Consider the following 15,417-nt stretch of genomic DNA (forward strand, 5'->3'; position numbering starts at 1 on the left):
ACATAAAAGTGAGTGATGACATGGAGGATGATTAGAGATAGACTTTTTTAGATTGAGTGCTCAGGGAAGTCTTCTTTGAGGAGGTGATATTTGCACAGATGCCTGAGGGAGAAGAAGGTCAGAGTTAGGGGAAGGTCTCTGGGGAACAGGGTAGGAGGAAATTGACATAATCAGTGTAGTTTTAGGCAAAGAGAAGGAGCACAGAAGCCCTGGGACGGTTATACCTGCCCACGGTTTTCCCTTTTAAACATCTGCTTCATGGCACAGGGGAGTGTTCAGATAAGGGAAAGTCCGAAGTGGCTGGAGCAGAGTAAATAAGAGGAAGAGCAGTAAAAAGAAGGTCTAAAATGTATGGGACAGCAGGTCATGTCGTACTTTATATATCATGTTATGTGGGTGCCTCTTCCCAGCTCTGGTGCACTGCCCCATGCTTCTGAGTGGGATCCGCTGTAACTGAGATATCCCTCCGGAACCTCAGTTGCTGCCTGTGGGAGCGGGGCCAGCCCTTTTTACATCTCTGCTCTTCTTATCATTCTCTGTGTGGCTTCTTCTGTAAATCCTTGCTTGGAAGACTTCTCCTCAGCTAGTCTTCAGTTGGTTATTCAGGATGATTGTTCTGTAATTTAGTTGTAATTCCAGTTTCGTCCTGGGTGGGGGTGACTGTAACTTACACCTACTCTGCTGCTCTCTCAGATCTCCTAATACTTGTAATTTTGACTTAGTAACTTTGAGATTTCCATTAGGATGGCAAGTAACAGTTGGATATACAAGTGTAAATCTCATGGGAGATGAACTCCCGGGTATCATATGTTATACATGTTATTTAAAGCCTTGAAAGTAGGTAAGATCACCAAAGTAGGCAATCTAGATGAGAAAAGAGAAAAGCACTAAAACAACTTTAGGTCTCTGGAACTCATATTCCTATAAGTACCAAAGAGAGTATTTGAATTTTAAACCAGCGTAAGCCCATCAATGGTTCTCAGACCATGCTTATATGCCCATGATTCTAAATTACTTTTTCTCCTTCAGCAATTCTTCAACTCTTTGCAAAATTGCTACTTTAGAGTGCAGTACGTGCTTTGAAGGAGGGAAAATAGATCTGCAATAAAAGGGGTGGGGGTTTGCTTTTGACATTTGGGTTTGTCTTTCCTTTATAGTTTTAAATATCAGCGTCAGCATTGACAGATTCTTGACTTAAGAGGATAAAGAAAGAAGTAGCTGTTGCAGGTGGTGCCTGGTTATTGTCCCCTCACTGAACAAGAGTGCTTTGAGGGATGTGAGAGCTCTACACACAGCATCTAGGAGCAGGGAGTTGGGGTTGGCCTTCGTCACCTGGGCACATGGACATCCCCTCATCCCAGACAGAGTCGCGTAATCGTTGTCAGTCTGGGCAAGGACAGTCCTATTCTGCAGATCAAAGTCTATGTGGCAATGTGGTTGCAGTTCAGAAGGGTTTGCATGAAGAGAAACTTCACCCAGGGTATGTAGAACAGCTATACTCAGAGTGGGCGTGGGGGATCATTTATTCATTGGACTGGCATCATTTGGGATGGTTGTTTGGTAGGAGTAGCCTCAGTGAGAGGCATATATCCAAAGCAGACTGTTTCCCTTGGGGAGGTGCTGCTTCCAGTGGAGGACCTCCCCACTCAGTCCAGTAAACAAGGGCAGTGTCTGTCCTCTGATTGGCCACTTGTACCCTGTACCCCAGTCCTGGTCATCCAGCTGTGCATCCCTGCATCGGAGTCCCTTTGCCCTTTTGACCATCTTTTCACATGGGACCCCTTTAAGGTAGCCCTGGGCTGGTTTTATTGTCTAGGGTACACGTTGGATCTCCAGGAACTGTGCACCTTGGTCCCACTGGGGGTGGAAGTGCAGCTTGTCCTGAGGGATAAAGCTTTATCCTGAAGAATTGTTAAAGGGTTGATTATAAGCATGGAGGTAACGTGATTCAGTTCACTTGTAGGAAGAGTGCTGGCAACAGGCATGGCTGGACGAGGACATGTGAGGCTGGAGACAGGGAGAGCAGCTAATCACTATTGCACAGTCCTGGCAAGAGTTAATGAGGGTCATTGACAGTGGTGAGGAGGAGATGGATGCAAAAAATATTAACAGTGTAGATGTGAAAGATTTAATGACTAAGTGGCTGAGGAAGAGTGAGACACCTACTGGGTGCCTTTTTGTTTTACTTCATAGGTTTCTAATCAACTTAATCTTACAACATGGAGATGGTAGCATAAGAAAATGGACAGGTGAGAGTAGTGTTTGTAATCAAGGTCATCTTTGGACACATTTTTATTTTGAGGTTTATCAGCTTTGCTTCCCTCTTCTCAATTCGTAAACAATTTTCAAGGGATTGAATTCTGTAAGGAAGATTTTGGTTATCATCTATCTTATCCTTTCCTTTTACAAGGATTCACCTTATACGTTTGCTTTTAAGTACTTGCGGTGTGTACAGCATAAAGGAAGCACATAAATACCATTTAAATTCTTTAGGCTAATTTGAGCTTTCTCTTGAAATAAACAGATTGTCTGCCAGACCTTACTCTTGTTTGTGCTGAAGTTTGTCCCGCACAGTCCTGGCGGTTCCCATTTCCAATCCCACAGTGTGATGTTTATTTTAGGCAGCTGCTTATGGAAGGTAGAATGTAGCAACGATCAGAAGGACATAAGGTGGGCTTCTGTTTGAGTTCAGGGTTGCCGGGTAACTCTCCTTTGAATACCTTCCATTTCCTGCTTTTCCATGTATGTTTTGGCCGTGAGGATAAATCTGGGAAAACTGCTATTTGGCCTTTTAGCACAGTGCCAGCTTTGTGATTGCAAACGAACCGGTGTTGTGCTAAACACCCTGAAATAAAATAAATGAGTCTGATGGAAGCTTGGAGCTCGTGCTAGAAATGTAAAAACCCAGCAGATGCCATTTGCTGAAACCCAGGCTCCTCCAGCAGATGGGTAACGGTTAAACATAAATGGCACCATTTCTCTCTTTTTTTTTTTGGTTCATTTGTTTTTAATACAGTATTAAAAATCCTGCTAAAATAAACTTCTGACATATGTTTCATGACTGTTTGGGGTATCCAAAGATCTTTGAAATTACAGTTAGACTATGTTTTATTATATGAATTCATTGAACACGCAGAAACACATTTTTGTCCGAGCTTTAAAACTTTCTTTGGTATAAATACTTCCAATATTGGAAATAATAATGGGAAATAATCACCAAGTAGTCATTATGAGATATAATGTCCCTCTTTTACATCTTTAATGTTGGGCTATAATAAAATAATATAAACCATATCTTCCATAGTTCTCATTCACTTAGTGCTTTACAATATTTTAGTTTCTCACATACTGTCTCATCATTTAAATAACACACACACACACACACACACACACACACACACACACGAGGGTGTTTTCACGGCATGGATGGAACTGGAGAGCATTATGCTCAAAAATTTAATGACGTAGCCAGGTCGGTGTTGCTCAGTGGTTGAGTGTCGACTTATGAACCAGGAGGCTACAGTCTGATTCCTGGTCAGGGCACATGCCAGGGTTACGGGCTCGATCCCCAGTGTGGGGCGTGTGGGAGGCAGCCCATCAATGATTCTCTTTCATCATTGATGTTTCTGTCTCTCCTTCTCCCTCTCTCTTCCTCTCTTTGAAATCAATAAAAACATTTTTAAAAAATGAAATGACTTACGTACATTTAATGCAATCACTATTAATTGATATTAACTCGCAAGAACTATGGTGCATTATCAATCATTCTATAATATTGAGATATTTTTGGCATAGAAAATATGTGCTTATTTTATAATTTAGAAGTTTGTGTATCTCTAAATAAATCTACAGTTTCCCTTGTTTGCCTTTTTTCTGTTTCCTAAAATTATTTATCAAGTAATATTCAACAGAGCAGTTCACAAGAAACTCCAGCAAAGTTAGAAGAACGAGGAAACAATCGGTTAAATATCTAAATGGCTAAAAAAGTGTCTGAAATATTTATCGGAAAGGATACTATGTCATTACAAGGTTTTTTAACTTTGAAACTTATTGCTATTCACAGGTTCAGGTTCATGTCGCTTTAGCTATTCAGACCCCGACATCATTGTGTCATATGCCAAGAATAATACTGCGGACTGGATTCAGCTCGAGACCATTAGGTTTGTTGTCATTGAAAGTATTTCCGTAAATTCTGACGTAGGTGTATTTCTTCTTTCCTGTTTGCCTTCATTCTACCACTGACTTTATTCCTCATGGTTAAAGGTGCTCTGTTAATTATGCTGAATTGCGTGGACACACATATCATGATCTGCCCTATTGGAAGAAGTATTACTAAGAGGGTCATTTTCCACTTGGAACTTCCCACTGTCGGTAGTAGCTCTAACAAATTATTTTTTGGTAAAAGCACAGAATCCTCCACAAAATTGCATCACCCATTTCTCCAGGTGGCCTGACTGTGGCCTGGCTTATAGGCCTAGGAACATATCAGATTACCACCTAAATCTGGTCCTTTGTCTGTAATGACAGTGAGTGAACAGCTGCCCAACCTTTTGCATCTAATCTCTTGTTCTGTCATTTTCCTTCTAGCTTTCCTAAGGCCAGTTCTAAAATTATATGATCATAGTTATGATGCAACTTGTAATCATTTATTGCATTTTCTTTATTTAAAAACCTTGATAAGAAAATGAGGTAGGGTACTTGAGGGAGAAGTTCATTCAAGTTGAAAATATTTGGTTAAATTAGCAAGAGTCAAATTATGTTTACTCCTGCGTAGGTTAAACCATAAAACAGAATTCATCATGGAGGTTTAATTTCAAGTATGGTAACCTGTTAAAAGGAAAAAGATACCTGGACATTTTATAAGGTTGTTATTCTGATTGGTTTACTTCTTAAATTAGAATAACTCAAGTAGAACATTATCTGTAAGTTTTGTAGTTTTCTTTTTTCACATGCTATTTTCCTTACCATATTTCCATGTTGAAAAATAGTGATTTGTTTAGAGGGGGGAATAAATATTAGATTCTTAGTCTTTAACACTAAACTAGTCTATCCAGAGTTTCTAGTAGTATTTCAAAATTTTAAAAATTTTACATTCCTAAGTGTTAGTCTAACCAAAAACTGAGAAAAATGATTCTAATTCATGGATTTTAATAGACCATCCTCCTCTGTGCCAGGATAACCTATAATTTAGAGATACCTGTTTAAGCCAAACTCTGGCATGCTATGCCAATTTTAAACAGAACATTTCGTTATTCTTTCTAACTTCTAGTACTTATTATGAAAATCATGCACATGAAATATTTATATAAATGTCTTTAATCAAGGCAGCATAAATATTGTAAATTTTAACCACACCTCCACCTTTACTCTATGTAATACTCATATGTCATAATTTAGGTAAACTGTAGCAGGTTTTTCTTGCTGGAAAACAACTGTATACCTTTGATAGTGAATGCACATACACATTTAATTACAACACACAAAGATCACATTCAGCTAATTCCATTTGGCTTTTAACTAAATGAGACTTTCAATTTAAGGTCATGCATCAAACTGTTATATACATTAGTGCAGATTTTCCTTCCCATTTGGCGACCAGAATGAACGTATTTTCAATCACTTCTTAAATCTAAATATATTATTTTCATCATTTTAAATTCTTTATGAAGCCCAAAACATGGTCATCATGAAATATTTTAAAAGAAAGGGGAATTGATTACCCCTAAAGGTAAAGTACACCATCTATAATCTATACTGACAATTTTACAGACATGTATGTGCTGCTTTGGTGAGTGAAAAATATGTCTTTTCCGTAGTCCTTTTAAAACTGATTGTTTGCATTTACTAACACTTAATTTTTGCTAAAGCAGTAATCTTTACTGTAGCAGATTTCTACATTGGTAGAATAAAATGTTGAATAAAAATACTTTACTAAATAGCAGAAGGGCCTAGATTGTAATACATGTAATATAAAAATAATTTTAACTTGTAACAAGTTTTTAAAGATCAATCTGCATGAAATTTTAAAGGATTATAGAGCATTTAATTCTCATGGTAAATCTCATATTTCATGTAAATAAAACAAAAACGTATCAGATTAGTAGAAATAAAATATCTATTATGTAAAGACTGATTATAAAATACAGCATGCAATTGTCTAATACATGCAAAATTTCAAAGTAAGAATCAAAATTAAGTTATAGTTTTTCTCCTTTTTTCTTCTTAGTAGCAAATAAACTGTGCTGGATACACTGTGATTTTCTAGAGGCGCCATGAAAGTGTGTGCTATTGTCTCTTCAGTGACTCCTTTACTAGCTTAGTGCCTCTCCTGTGTTAAAAGTAAACTTCTTAAAGACATTTAATATTTAAACCGTCATCACTTACTATGAACTCCTTAATATTCAGCATACACTAAAAGATTTAAGGGCTATAGGATTATGAGTATTTAATCTGTACTGTATATAGTATTTTTAAGATAATGAAAATATAATCTTAATTAAGAAACAAAGTTGATTTAAGTGCTTTCACCGTGGCACTAATTCCCATCTCACCATATGTTCCAGAGCCCCTTCCAATGTCAGCACAATCATCCACATCCTCTACCTTCCTGAACACGCCAAAGGGGAGAACGTCCAGTTTCAGTGGAAGCAGGAAAATCTTCGTGTGGGTGAAGTGTATGAAGCCTGCTGGGCCTTGGATAACATCCTGGTCATCAACTCGGCTCACAGACAAGTCATTTTAGAAGATAGTCTCGATCCTGTAGACACGGGCAACTGGCTTTTCTTCCCAGGAGCTACAGTTAAGGTTTGATCGCTCTTTTGTTCCTTCTCCCCTTCTCCAAAACCTAAAGCTCAATAAGCCAATTTGCACAAAGGTAACTATTCTTTCCAAACCTACTAGTAAAGCAGTGGTTCTCAACCTTCCTAATGTCGCGACCCTTTAATACAGTTCCTCATGTTGTGGTGACCCCCAACCATAAAATTATTTTTGTTGCCACTTCATAACTGTAATTTTGCTACTGTTATGTATCGTCATGTAAATATCTGATATGCAGGATGTATTTTCATTGTTACAAATTGAACATAATTAAAGCATAGTGATTAATCACAAAAACAATATGTGATTATATATGTGTTTTCCAATGGTCTTAAGTGACCCCTATGAATGGATCATTCGACCCCCAAAGGGGTCGCGACCCACAGGTTGAGAACCGCTGTAGTAAAGGAATAGGCAATGTTGTTTTTATGTTACCTCCTCTTCTAAGGATAGAAAATCTTTGTTACCAAAACATTTGTACATCTATTTAATAAGGTTTCTTTTAAATATATTTTTATTGATTTCAGAGAGGAAGGGAGAGGGAGAGAGAGATAGAAATATCAATGATGAGAGAGAATCATTGATCAGCTGCCTCCTACACACTCCACACTGGGGATTGAGCCTGCAACCTGGGCATGTGCCCTGACCAGGAATTGAACCATGACCTCCTGGCTCATAGGTTGGCACTCAACCACTGAGCCTGCCACTGGGCATTTAACAAGTGTTTTTGAGGACCCACTGTGCCATGTACTGGACTGAACCTAGAGAGTAAAAACACAAAAAGGCAGGTATGTTTCTTCCCTCCAGGTGGCTGTCAACTTAGTATGGGTAATTAGATATGTCAACATGCAAATACAAAATAGCATCCTATCTAATAAAGAGATAATATGCAAATTGACCATCACTCCAACACACAAGATGGCCGCCCCCATGTGGTCAAAGATGGCCTGCAGGGGAGGGCAGTTGGGAGGGACCAGGTCTGCAGGGGAGGGCAGCTGGGGGGACCCAGACCTGCAGGGATAGGCAGTTGGGGGTGACCAGGCCTGCAGGGGAGGGCAATTAGGGGCAATTGGGCCGGCAGAAGAGCAGTTAGGTGTTGATCAGGCTGGCAGGCAGAAGTGGTTAGGGCAGTGGTCAGCAAACTGCAGCTCGTGAGCCACATGCAGCTCTTTGTCCCCTTAAGTGTGGCTCTTCCACAAAATACCGACTTTTCCACATGGGCCATGAAGTTTCAATCGCACTGTATGTGCATGCCCGAATATGGTATTTTGTGGAAGAGCCACACTCAAGGGGCAAAGAGCCGCATGTGGCTCGCCAGCTGTAGTTTGCCGACCACTGGGTTAGGGGCAATCAGACAGGCAGGCAGACGAGTGCTTGGGAGCCAGCAGTTCTGGATTGAGAGAGGGATGTCCAACTGCCCGTTAAATGGACATCCCTCAAGGGGTCCCAGATTGGAGAGGGTGCAGGCTGGGCTGAGGAACACATCACCTCCACCCCCTCATGCACGAATTTTGTGCACTGGGCCTCTAGTAATTGCTATAATTTGCTAGGAAACTGTGGAGTGCTGTGGAAATACCGCATACAGTACCAAATCCAGACTTGAGGGTTTAGGAAGGTGATCCAGAAGAAGTGGAATCCAAGCAGAGACTGAAGAGTAATTTGGAGTTGGCCAGGTGGGAGGACTATTGTTTCTAGAATCAGAAATGACATACAGTGAGAGCACGAAACAAAGGTCTTGGATAATGTACAAAATAGTTTTCTAACAGATTCTTAAGGTGAGATTTGTGATAGTTACATCTGGAGACAAGGCCAGTGACAAAACCTTGAAGGTTTTCTAAACTCCTATAGAGTTTGAACTTTATTGTGAAAGTAATAGGGAGTCACCAAGTGTTCCAATTGAGTCACACAATCATATTTGATTTTGAACTACCCCCTGGAGAATGGAGGATGGAATGGAGGGGAGAGAAGGTGTGCAGGGACACCAAGTAGGAGGCTGATAACAGCAGTCCAATGGGAGATCATGTTGGCCAGAATTCGCAAACAGGATGGGAAAATGTGGACAGATTTCAGAGATTTTTAGGAAAGGGAATGGAGAAGGTTGGAGACTTATTGAGAAGATGAGGGAATAGTAGGTGTCAAGGACAGATAGAATGCTCTTTGTCTAATATGAGCTACTTTTTTTCAATATTATTTTTTATTAATTTCAGGTGAGCAGCATAGTGTTTAGACAATTATGTACTTTGCAAATTAATCCCTTGATATTTCAAGTACTCATGTGGCACCATACATAGTTATTACAATATTATTGATTATATTTCCTACTAGAGGCCTGGTGCACAAAATTCATGCACTCGGGGGTCCCTCAGCCCAGCCTGCACCCTCTCGCAGTTCAGGAGCCCTCAGGGGACATCAGGGAATGGGCCTAAGCCGTTAGTTGGACATCCTTAGCACAGCCGCAGAGGTGGGAGAGGCTCCTGCCACCGCCGCAGAACTCACCAGCATGAGCCCGGCTTCTGGCTAAGTGGTGCTCCCCCCGATGGGATTGCACTGACCACCAGGGGGCAGCTCCTGCTTGAGCGGAGCATTTGCCCCCTGGTGGTCAGTGCATGTCATAGCAACCAGTCATTCTACTGTTCGATTTGCATATTAGCCTTTTATTATATAGGATGCTCTATTTTATATTCCCTCAACTATTTTGTAACTACCAATTTGTACTTCTTAATCCCTTCAACTTTTCCACCCAGCCTCCTAATCCCTCTCCCTTCTGGCAACTATCATTCTACTATTTTATTTATTTATTTATTATTTTATTTATTTAATTTTTTTGTTAATCCGAGGATATTTTTCCATTGATTTTTAGAGAAAGTGGAAGAGAGAGGGACAGAGAGAAACACTGATGTGAGAGAAACACATCAATTGGTTGCCTCCTGCACTAGCCCTGACCAGGGCCTGGGCCGGGCAGGAGCCTGCAACCGAGGTACATACCCTTAACTGGAATCAAACCCAGAACCCTTCAGTCCTCAGGCCGACATTCTATCCACTGAGCTAACCAGCTAGGGCTCAGTCTGCTATTTTAGTCATGTAATTATATACTGAACTCTTCCCAAACACCCTCAAATTAATTACCCAGAACCTATGGTGGTACCCTCTCTGCTTTCTCATTCCCAACTTCTGTTTGTCTGATAAAAAAGAGTTACTTCTGCCCATCCTGCAGGGCTCAGTGATTGAACATTGGCCTGTGAACCAGGAGGTCACGATTGAATTCCCAGTCAGGGCACATGCCCGGGCTGTGGGCTCGATCTCCAGTGTGGGGCATGCAAGAGGCAGCTGATCAATGATTCTCTCTCATCATTGATATTTCTATCTTTCACCCTCCCTTCCTCCCTGAAATCAATAAAAATATATAATTTTTTTTAAAAAAAGGTCTACTTTTTATCAAGTACTTACTGTTCTAGGTACTTACTCTTTGAGGCATGTGTAGACACACACACATACACACAGAATTATATATATCATCTCATATAATTTGATCCTTATAAACATATAAGGAAGGTGCTGTCTTAACCCCATTTTACAGATGTTGAAATGGACATAAAGATGTTGAGTAACTTGTTCAAAATATATCTCTCACCAGTGGCAGAACCAGGATTCAAATACGGGAATCTGACGTAACCTTGATCTGTCACCATTGACTTTGCTCTTATAAGTAATAAATATAAACTGGTGTGCTTCTGTTTTTCCTGTTTCTTCTCAACATTCATTTGTTAAATTTTCTGCTCATTTTCTTCCCCATCACTTTCTGGCTCTCGGTGAAAAGATTCTTGCTTTTCTCATATTTATTTATCTTGCTTCAGCTTTATTCTATTAACACTGCATGTTCCTTCCTCCAGATGACTGATTTTCAGACATTAGAATTTAGTAAGTTCAGACCAAACACTGGTCTCTTCCTTCTTTTCCGTAGCTGGTTTTGTTTTCACAATCCTAGTTCTGGGTCCATCTCAAGTACTGACTTCTGACGTAAGGTGAACTTAAGGAGATGGGACTATTAAAATATTTCCCTTAGGGAGGCAGGAGGCATTTTCAGTAGCCTGCCTGGGAGATGAAGTAGAGTGAGAATGGTGGAACACCGAAGAAAGAAATCAGCAGTCTAATGGTAGGAGACTGTCTCTGACAAGGATGATAAAAGCCAAGGATCATACAAGGAATTCCACTGACAAAAACTACAGCATCATTCCTTAATGTGGCATCATGCTCCCTCCATACTCAAGACGTGTGTAAGCCTAGAAGATACAAACCCAACTCCCTGGCATGTAATTCAAGACCCTTTCCTAGGCCCAACCTAACTTTTTATCCTCATCTGACACACTGACTACCAGCCTCACAAATACAGCATAGAACTGCACACCCTCACCCGTTTATTCATGCTTTCCCACCTTTCTCTTTTCTCTTCCTGGAAATTGCACAGCTTCCGCAAGGGCCCAGCTCAAATATCTGTCCATGTGAAGTTTTGTATAGTTGATGTCTCCCTCCTCTCTGTGCTGGTATAATCATTAGGCTGAACAAAGAACACGGGGTGGGGCCAGGCTATAGAAAACAGATCCATTCTTTTTCCCAAGTGACCATTCAAAGTCATCTCTGCCTTCTTTGCATGAAAACTAAAGCAGGTCCTGAGACAGCTGATAGACCAACACACATCATCCAATCACGTTAGTCTCCTACATTATTGGTTTAAAAACAAATAGGACCAGTTTACTGTAGGAATCCAAACCTCAAGTTTCATTCATAGTTCCTCCCTCCTCCAGCCTAGGTCTACTGCAGTGGGTGGAGATGGAGGCAGTGGTCATGTCCTTCTCTTTCCTCACCACCCACCACAAGTTTCAGCCTCTGAGCCCTCCAGGGCTGGGTCTGATGGAAGGAAAAAAGAGGAGATGCAGCTATTGTTGTAAGCGAAAGAATTAATCCCTCATCCTGATAAATGATCAAAGCTGGTTCTCTCTTGAACCTACCAATAGGCTCCTTGGAAATCTCCCCAGTCCTCTCCAAAGCTGGGGATGCCCCCCATGCATCTCTCTGGGACCTCTGACTGCAACCTCTTTCTGCTGAGGGCTTCTTGCTTCTCTACAAAGTAGTTCAGGTGCAGGATCTTAGACAAACTTGGTTGTCTCTTGTGTGCACAGGCCCAAGCCTAGTCTGTGGTAAGCAGTCACCTTGGACCCGTCCGTGGGAGGAGAGTAGTTACTTATACATGCAGCCTTCTTCTGCCTGGCACTAGTCCACGACCACACAGCAGGCCCTCCAGGCAGTACCCCTGAAATCCTGTACACCAGGTTTGAGAAGAGGAGAGGGTATCCTCCTCCCTGACCTGGGCATGGATGGGACTCACAGCTCACTAACAACCCTCTCTAGAGAAATCCTCTCTCTGTTGCCCAGCTTCCTACTCACATCATCTGCAAGCTTGGGTACCTTCAATGTGAGTGATAAGTGAGCCCATTTACCACCTCTTTTGCTAGGTCCTTATGTTCAGTCCATCAGCTCACTTTGGAATGTGGAGGAGTTGCCACCTGTTTTCTTGGAGCCTCAACCAAAACCAATGCAAAATTAATTCCATTTCAACATGTTGTTACACTGGACATATACCTCTATGAGAGCATTTACAACATTGCTTTATTTTCGTTTATGTTTCTCCCTGTTTAGAATGTTAAGTTTCTTAAACTCGGTGGCTATTCCAACCATTTCTCAATCCTGGTGTGTGGCACATGCTAGATTATTAAGTGTTAATTGACTTGGATGAGAAGCTGAAAAAAAAAAGATCTAGTTTATAGAGAAAGAAAATGAATTTCACATTAAGTGATGACTTGAAGTTAGCTGAAAATATTGTGAGTGGGACTGGATATAGCACAGTGTTAAGGAAATTGGCTTAACTGCATGGGATCATATCTTGGCTTCACCCTTTATTAGCCATGAGGTCTTGGACAAATTATTTAACCTCACAGTTCTTTGGTGTTCTCACCTGTAACAGGACTAAAAATAGGATGCACTTCGTGTCATGATAATTAAATTTAAAAAATACTCAAACCTTAGAGGGAAGGTAGGGGAGGGTGGGGGTAAAGAGGAGAGATCAGCCAAAGGACTTGTATGCATGCATATAAGCATAATCAATGAACACAGACACCAGGGGGGTTAGGGCATGTGTGGGAGGGAGAGGGGTAATAGGGAGATAAGGACACATATGTAATACCTTAATCAATAAAGAAAAAAAATACATGAAAAACCCTTAGGATAGTGCCTGGCATGTAGAAAGGACTTTAATAAATATACATCCTCTTCATTGAAAACTTTAAGAGCAAATAAGTTTCACGAGGAAGTAAACACAGAGGAAAATTAGCAGAAGGCAAAGGATTGAGCTGACAGTACCAGTTATGAGGAGGAAAAAGGAACGCGATAGAAAAAATAAAGACTTCACAAATTAGGTCATCCTTCTATGCCATTAAAGTAATATCAAGATGAATGCACTAAATTGATTACATCGGACACAAGTATTGTCCATACTTGTTACCTTTGGCAATCAAAAGAAATAATTTTCATTGGATTTAAGTTTCAATGTCATGCTTATAATTTGAATTATTAATGGTACATTTTTTTATTAGCAGCAAGTGATCTTTAAGTGATACTGTTTATAAAACAAGAGAATAGAGAGTAGTAACTATGTAAACCGTCCAGCTGATGAATTTGAACATAAAGTTTCAGAGAGTCAGGTCAAATAAGAAAGAAACAAATGAGTCACTGGCATTCACCATACAGATTTCTCCTTGCCTCCTTTAGATTTCTTCTTTATTCACTTTTTGGGGAATATTTAACCCACTTCATATGAGCCTGTCCTTGTTTATCTCAAGTAGGGCAAAATGATAGAAGACCAAATAGAGTAATTAACTTAGGATTTTATGTGATCTGGGGAATTGCAATTATAGGTCACCTCTTTAAATCTGCCCTGGGTTGGTAGAAAGCTATTACCATCTGTTGGCGCTTTAGTAATTAATATGAAATAGATGTATAACAGTACCAGTTTCTAACACTGAACCTGGCCTTAGATTTGTTGTGCTTTTTTATTTGGAAGGACTGTAAGAGGTTACAGAATTGATATGTTTTTCCTGTACAGCCATCTGTGTTTCTCCTCCATTCTCCTTACAAGTTCATGGCCTTGCCTGACTCATCTCCCAATGTTTTCTCAGAGAACTTGCCCATGTGGAAGAAAAGGCACATAATATTCTTATGCTTCTAATTACCATCATGATATTTTATTTCCCACAAATCCCTTAGGCAGCCCTTTGTTCATGACCAAGTAGGTGGGGCTCTAACTGCCAATAAATACAGTGCTGCAAGTCATAAAGCTCCCAGACCACCGCCCTCATTAGCAACCAGAGTAAGCAGATCGTGGGCTTAGCAAGGCAAGGAGCCTGCAGCCCTCTCAGTATTGAGTCCCATGTCTTAATTATTGGTTGTGATGATTTCGCCTTCTTTTACAGAATATTTCTTTTTTAACTTTTGTATGTGATTTCTTCCAATTCATTTGTAGTCATGAGAATAGCTACTGCTACCATAGCTGCCATTCTGAACTTTACATTCCCGTGACTATTCTATAACTACCCATTTGTACTTTTTTAAAAAAAAATTTATTGATTGATTTTGGAGAGTGAGAGAGGGAGGGATGAGAGAGCAAGAGAGAAACATCAATTTGTTGTTCCATTTATTTATGTATTCATTGGTTGCTTCTTGTATGTGCCCTGACCCGGGATTAAACCTATAACCTTAGCATATTGGGACAATGCTCTAACTAACTGAGCTACTCAGCCAGGACTGACTATATATTTAATCCCTTCACTTTTTTCACCCATCTCCCAAAAACCCCTCCCATCTAGAAACCCTCAAAATGTTCGATTTGTGAGTCTGTTTCTGTTCTACTTGTTTGTTTTGTTTTTTAAGAGTCTTTATCTCTGCCGCCATCTTAGTTTCTCCGTCAATTGTAATTTAAAAATTAAAAATTATTTATGTTAATAAAAAGAAAAATGGAAAAAGGAATTTAGTGAAGAAAGGTGTTCCAATTCAGTGTCCTAGGAAAAAAGATGAAGTGGGAAAATGTTGACTCTCAGGGCAACTTCTGGTGCTCCAACTCAGTGATGGTGGTCTTGGTTTTGTCATCAGAATTTAAAGGAAATGAAGTGATATTGGGGGGGGAATCTTCCATTTAATCATATAGTATCAAGAATCAGTGTTTCATCTTGGGTAGGATTCTCATATCCAGGGAAGGTACTTATAGTAGCATGGATAGTGGATGATAATAAATAATAATATTAATCATAGTGGTAAATGATAATAATAATGAAATAGTATAAATAGTAGTAATGAGGGCATTTTATGAGTGCCAACACTATGAGAAAGACCCTATCATCCAAGTTTTCTGTCTATAGCAGATGAACATTGAGTATCTGTAAAGACCCTATATGTTTAGTGCTTAATTTTCCTTAGTCACTCTGGAAACATCTGGACAAGTCCATCAAATCATCTCTTTCCAACTCCTCAGACACACCCTGCAATCTGAGACTA

General features: G+C 40.1%; 1 protein-coding gene across 1 annotated transcript in view; it reads left to right on the forward strand.

The window, feature by feature from the left end:
- Window positions 1–15,417, forward strand: part of RELN (reelin) — a gene marked incomplete at its 5' end in the record, with an annotated part of 426,427 nt that overhangs the window by 227,095 nt on the left and 183,915 nt on the right. The window contains 2 exons of the mRNA XM_015571214.1: window positions 4,064–4,160; window positions 6,564–6,804. Coding sequence (XP_015426700.1) covers window positions 4,064–4,160; window positions 6,564–6,804 — 338 coding nt within the window. The remainder of the gene's footprint in view (window positions 1–4,063; window positions 4,161–6,563; window positions 6,805–15,417) is intronic.

The sequence above is a fragment of the Myotis davidii genome, unplaced genomic scaffold (assembly GCF_000327345.1).
Source record: "Myotis davidii unplaced genomic scaffold, ASM32734v1 scaffold125, whole genome shotgun sequence".
Lineage (NCBI taxonomy): Eukaryota > Metazoa > Chordata > Mammalia > Chiroptera > Vespertilionidae > Myotis > Myotis davidii.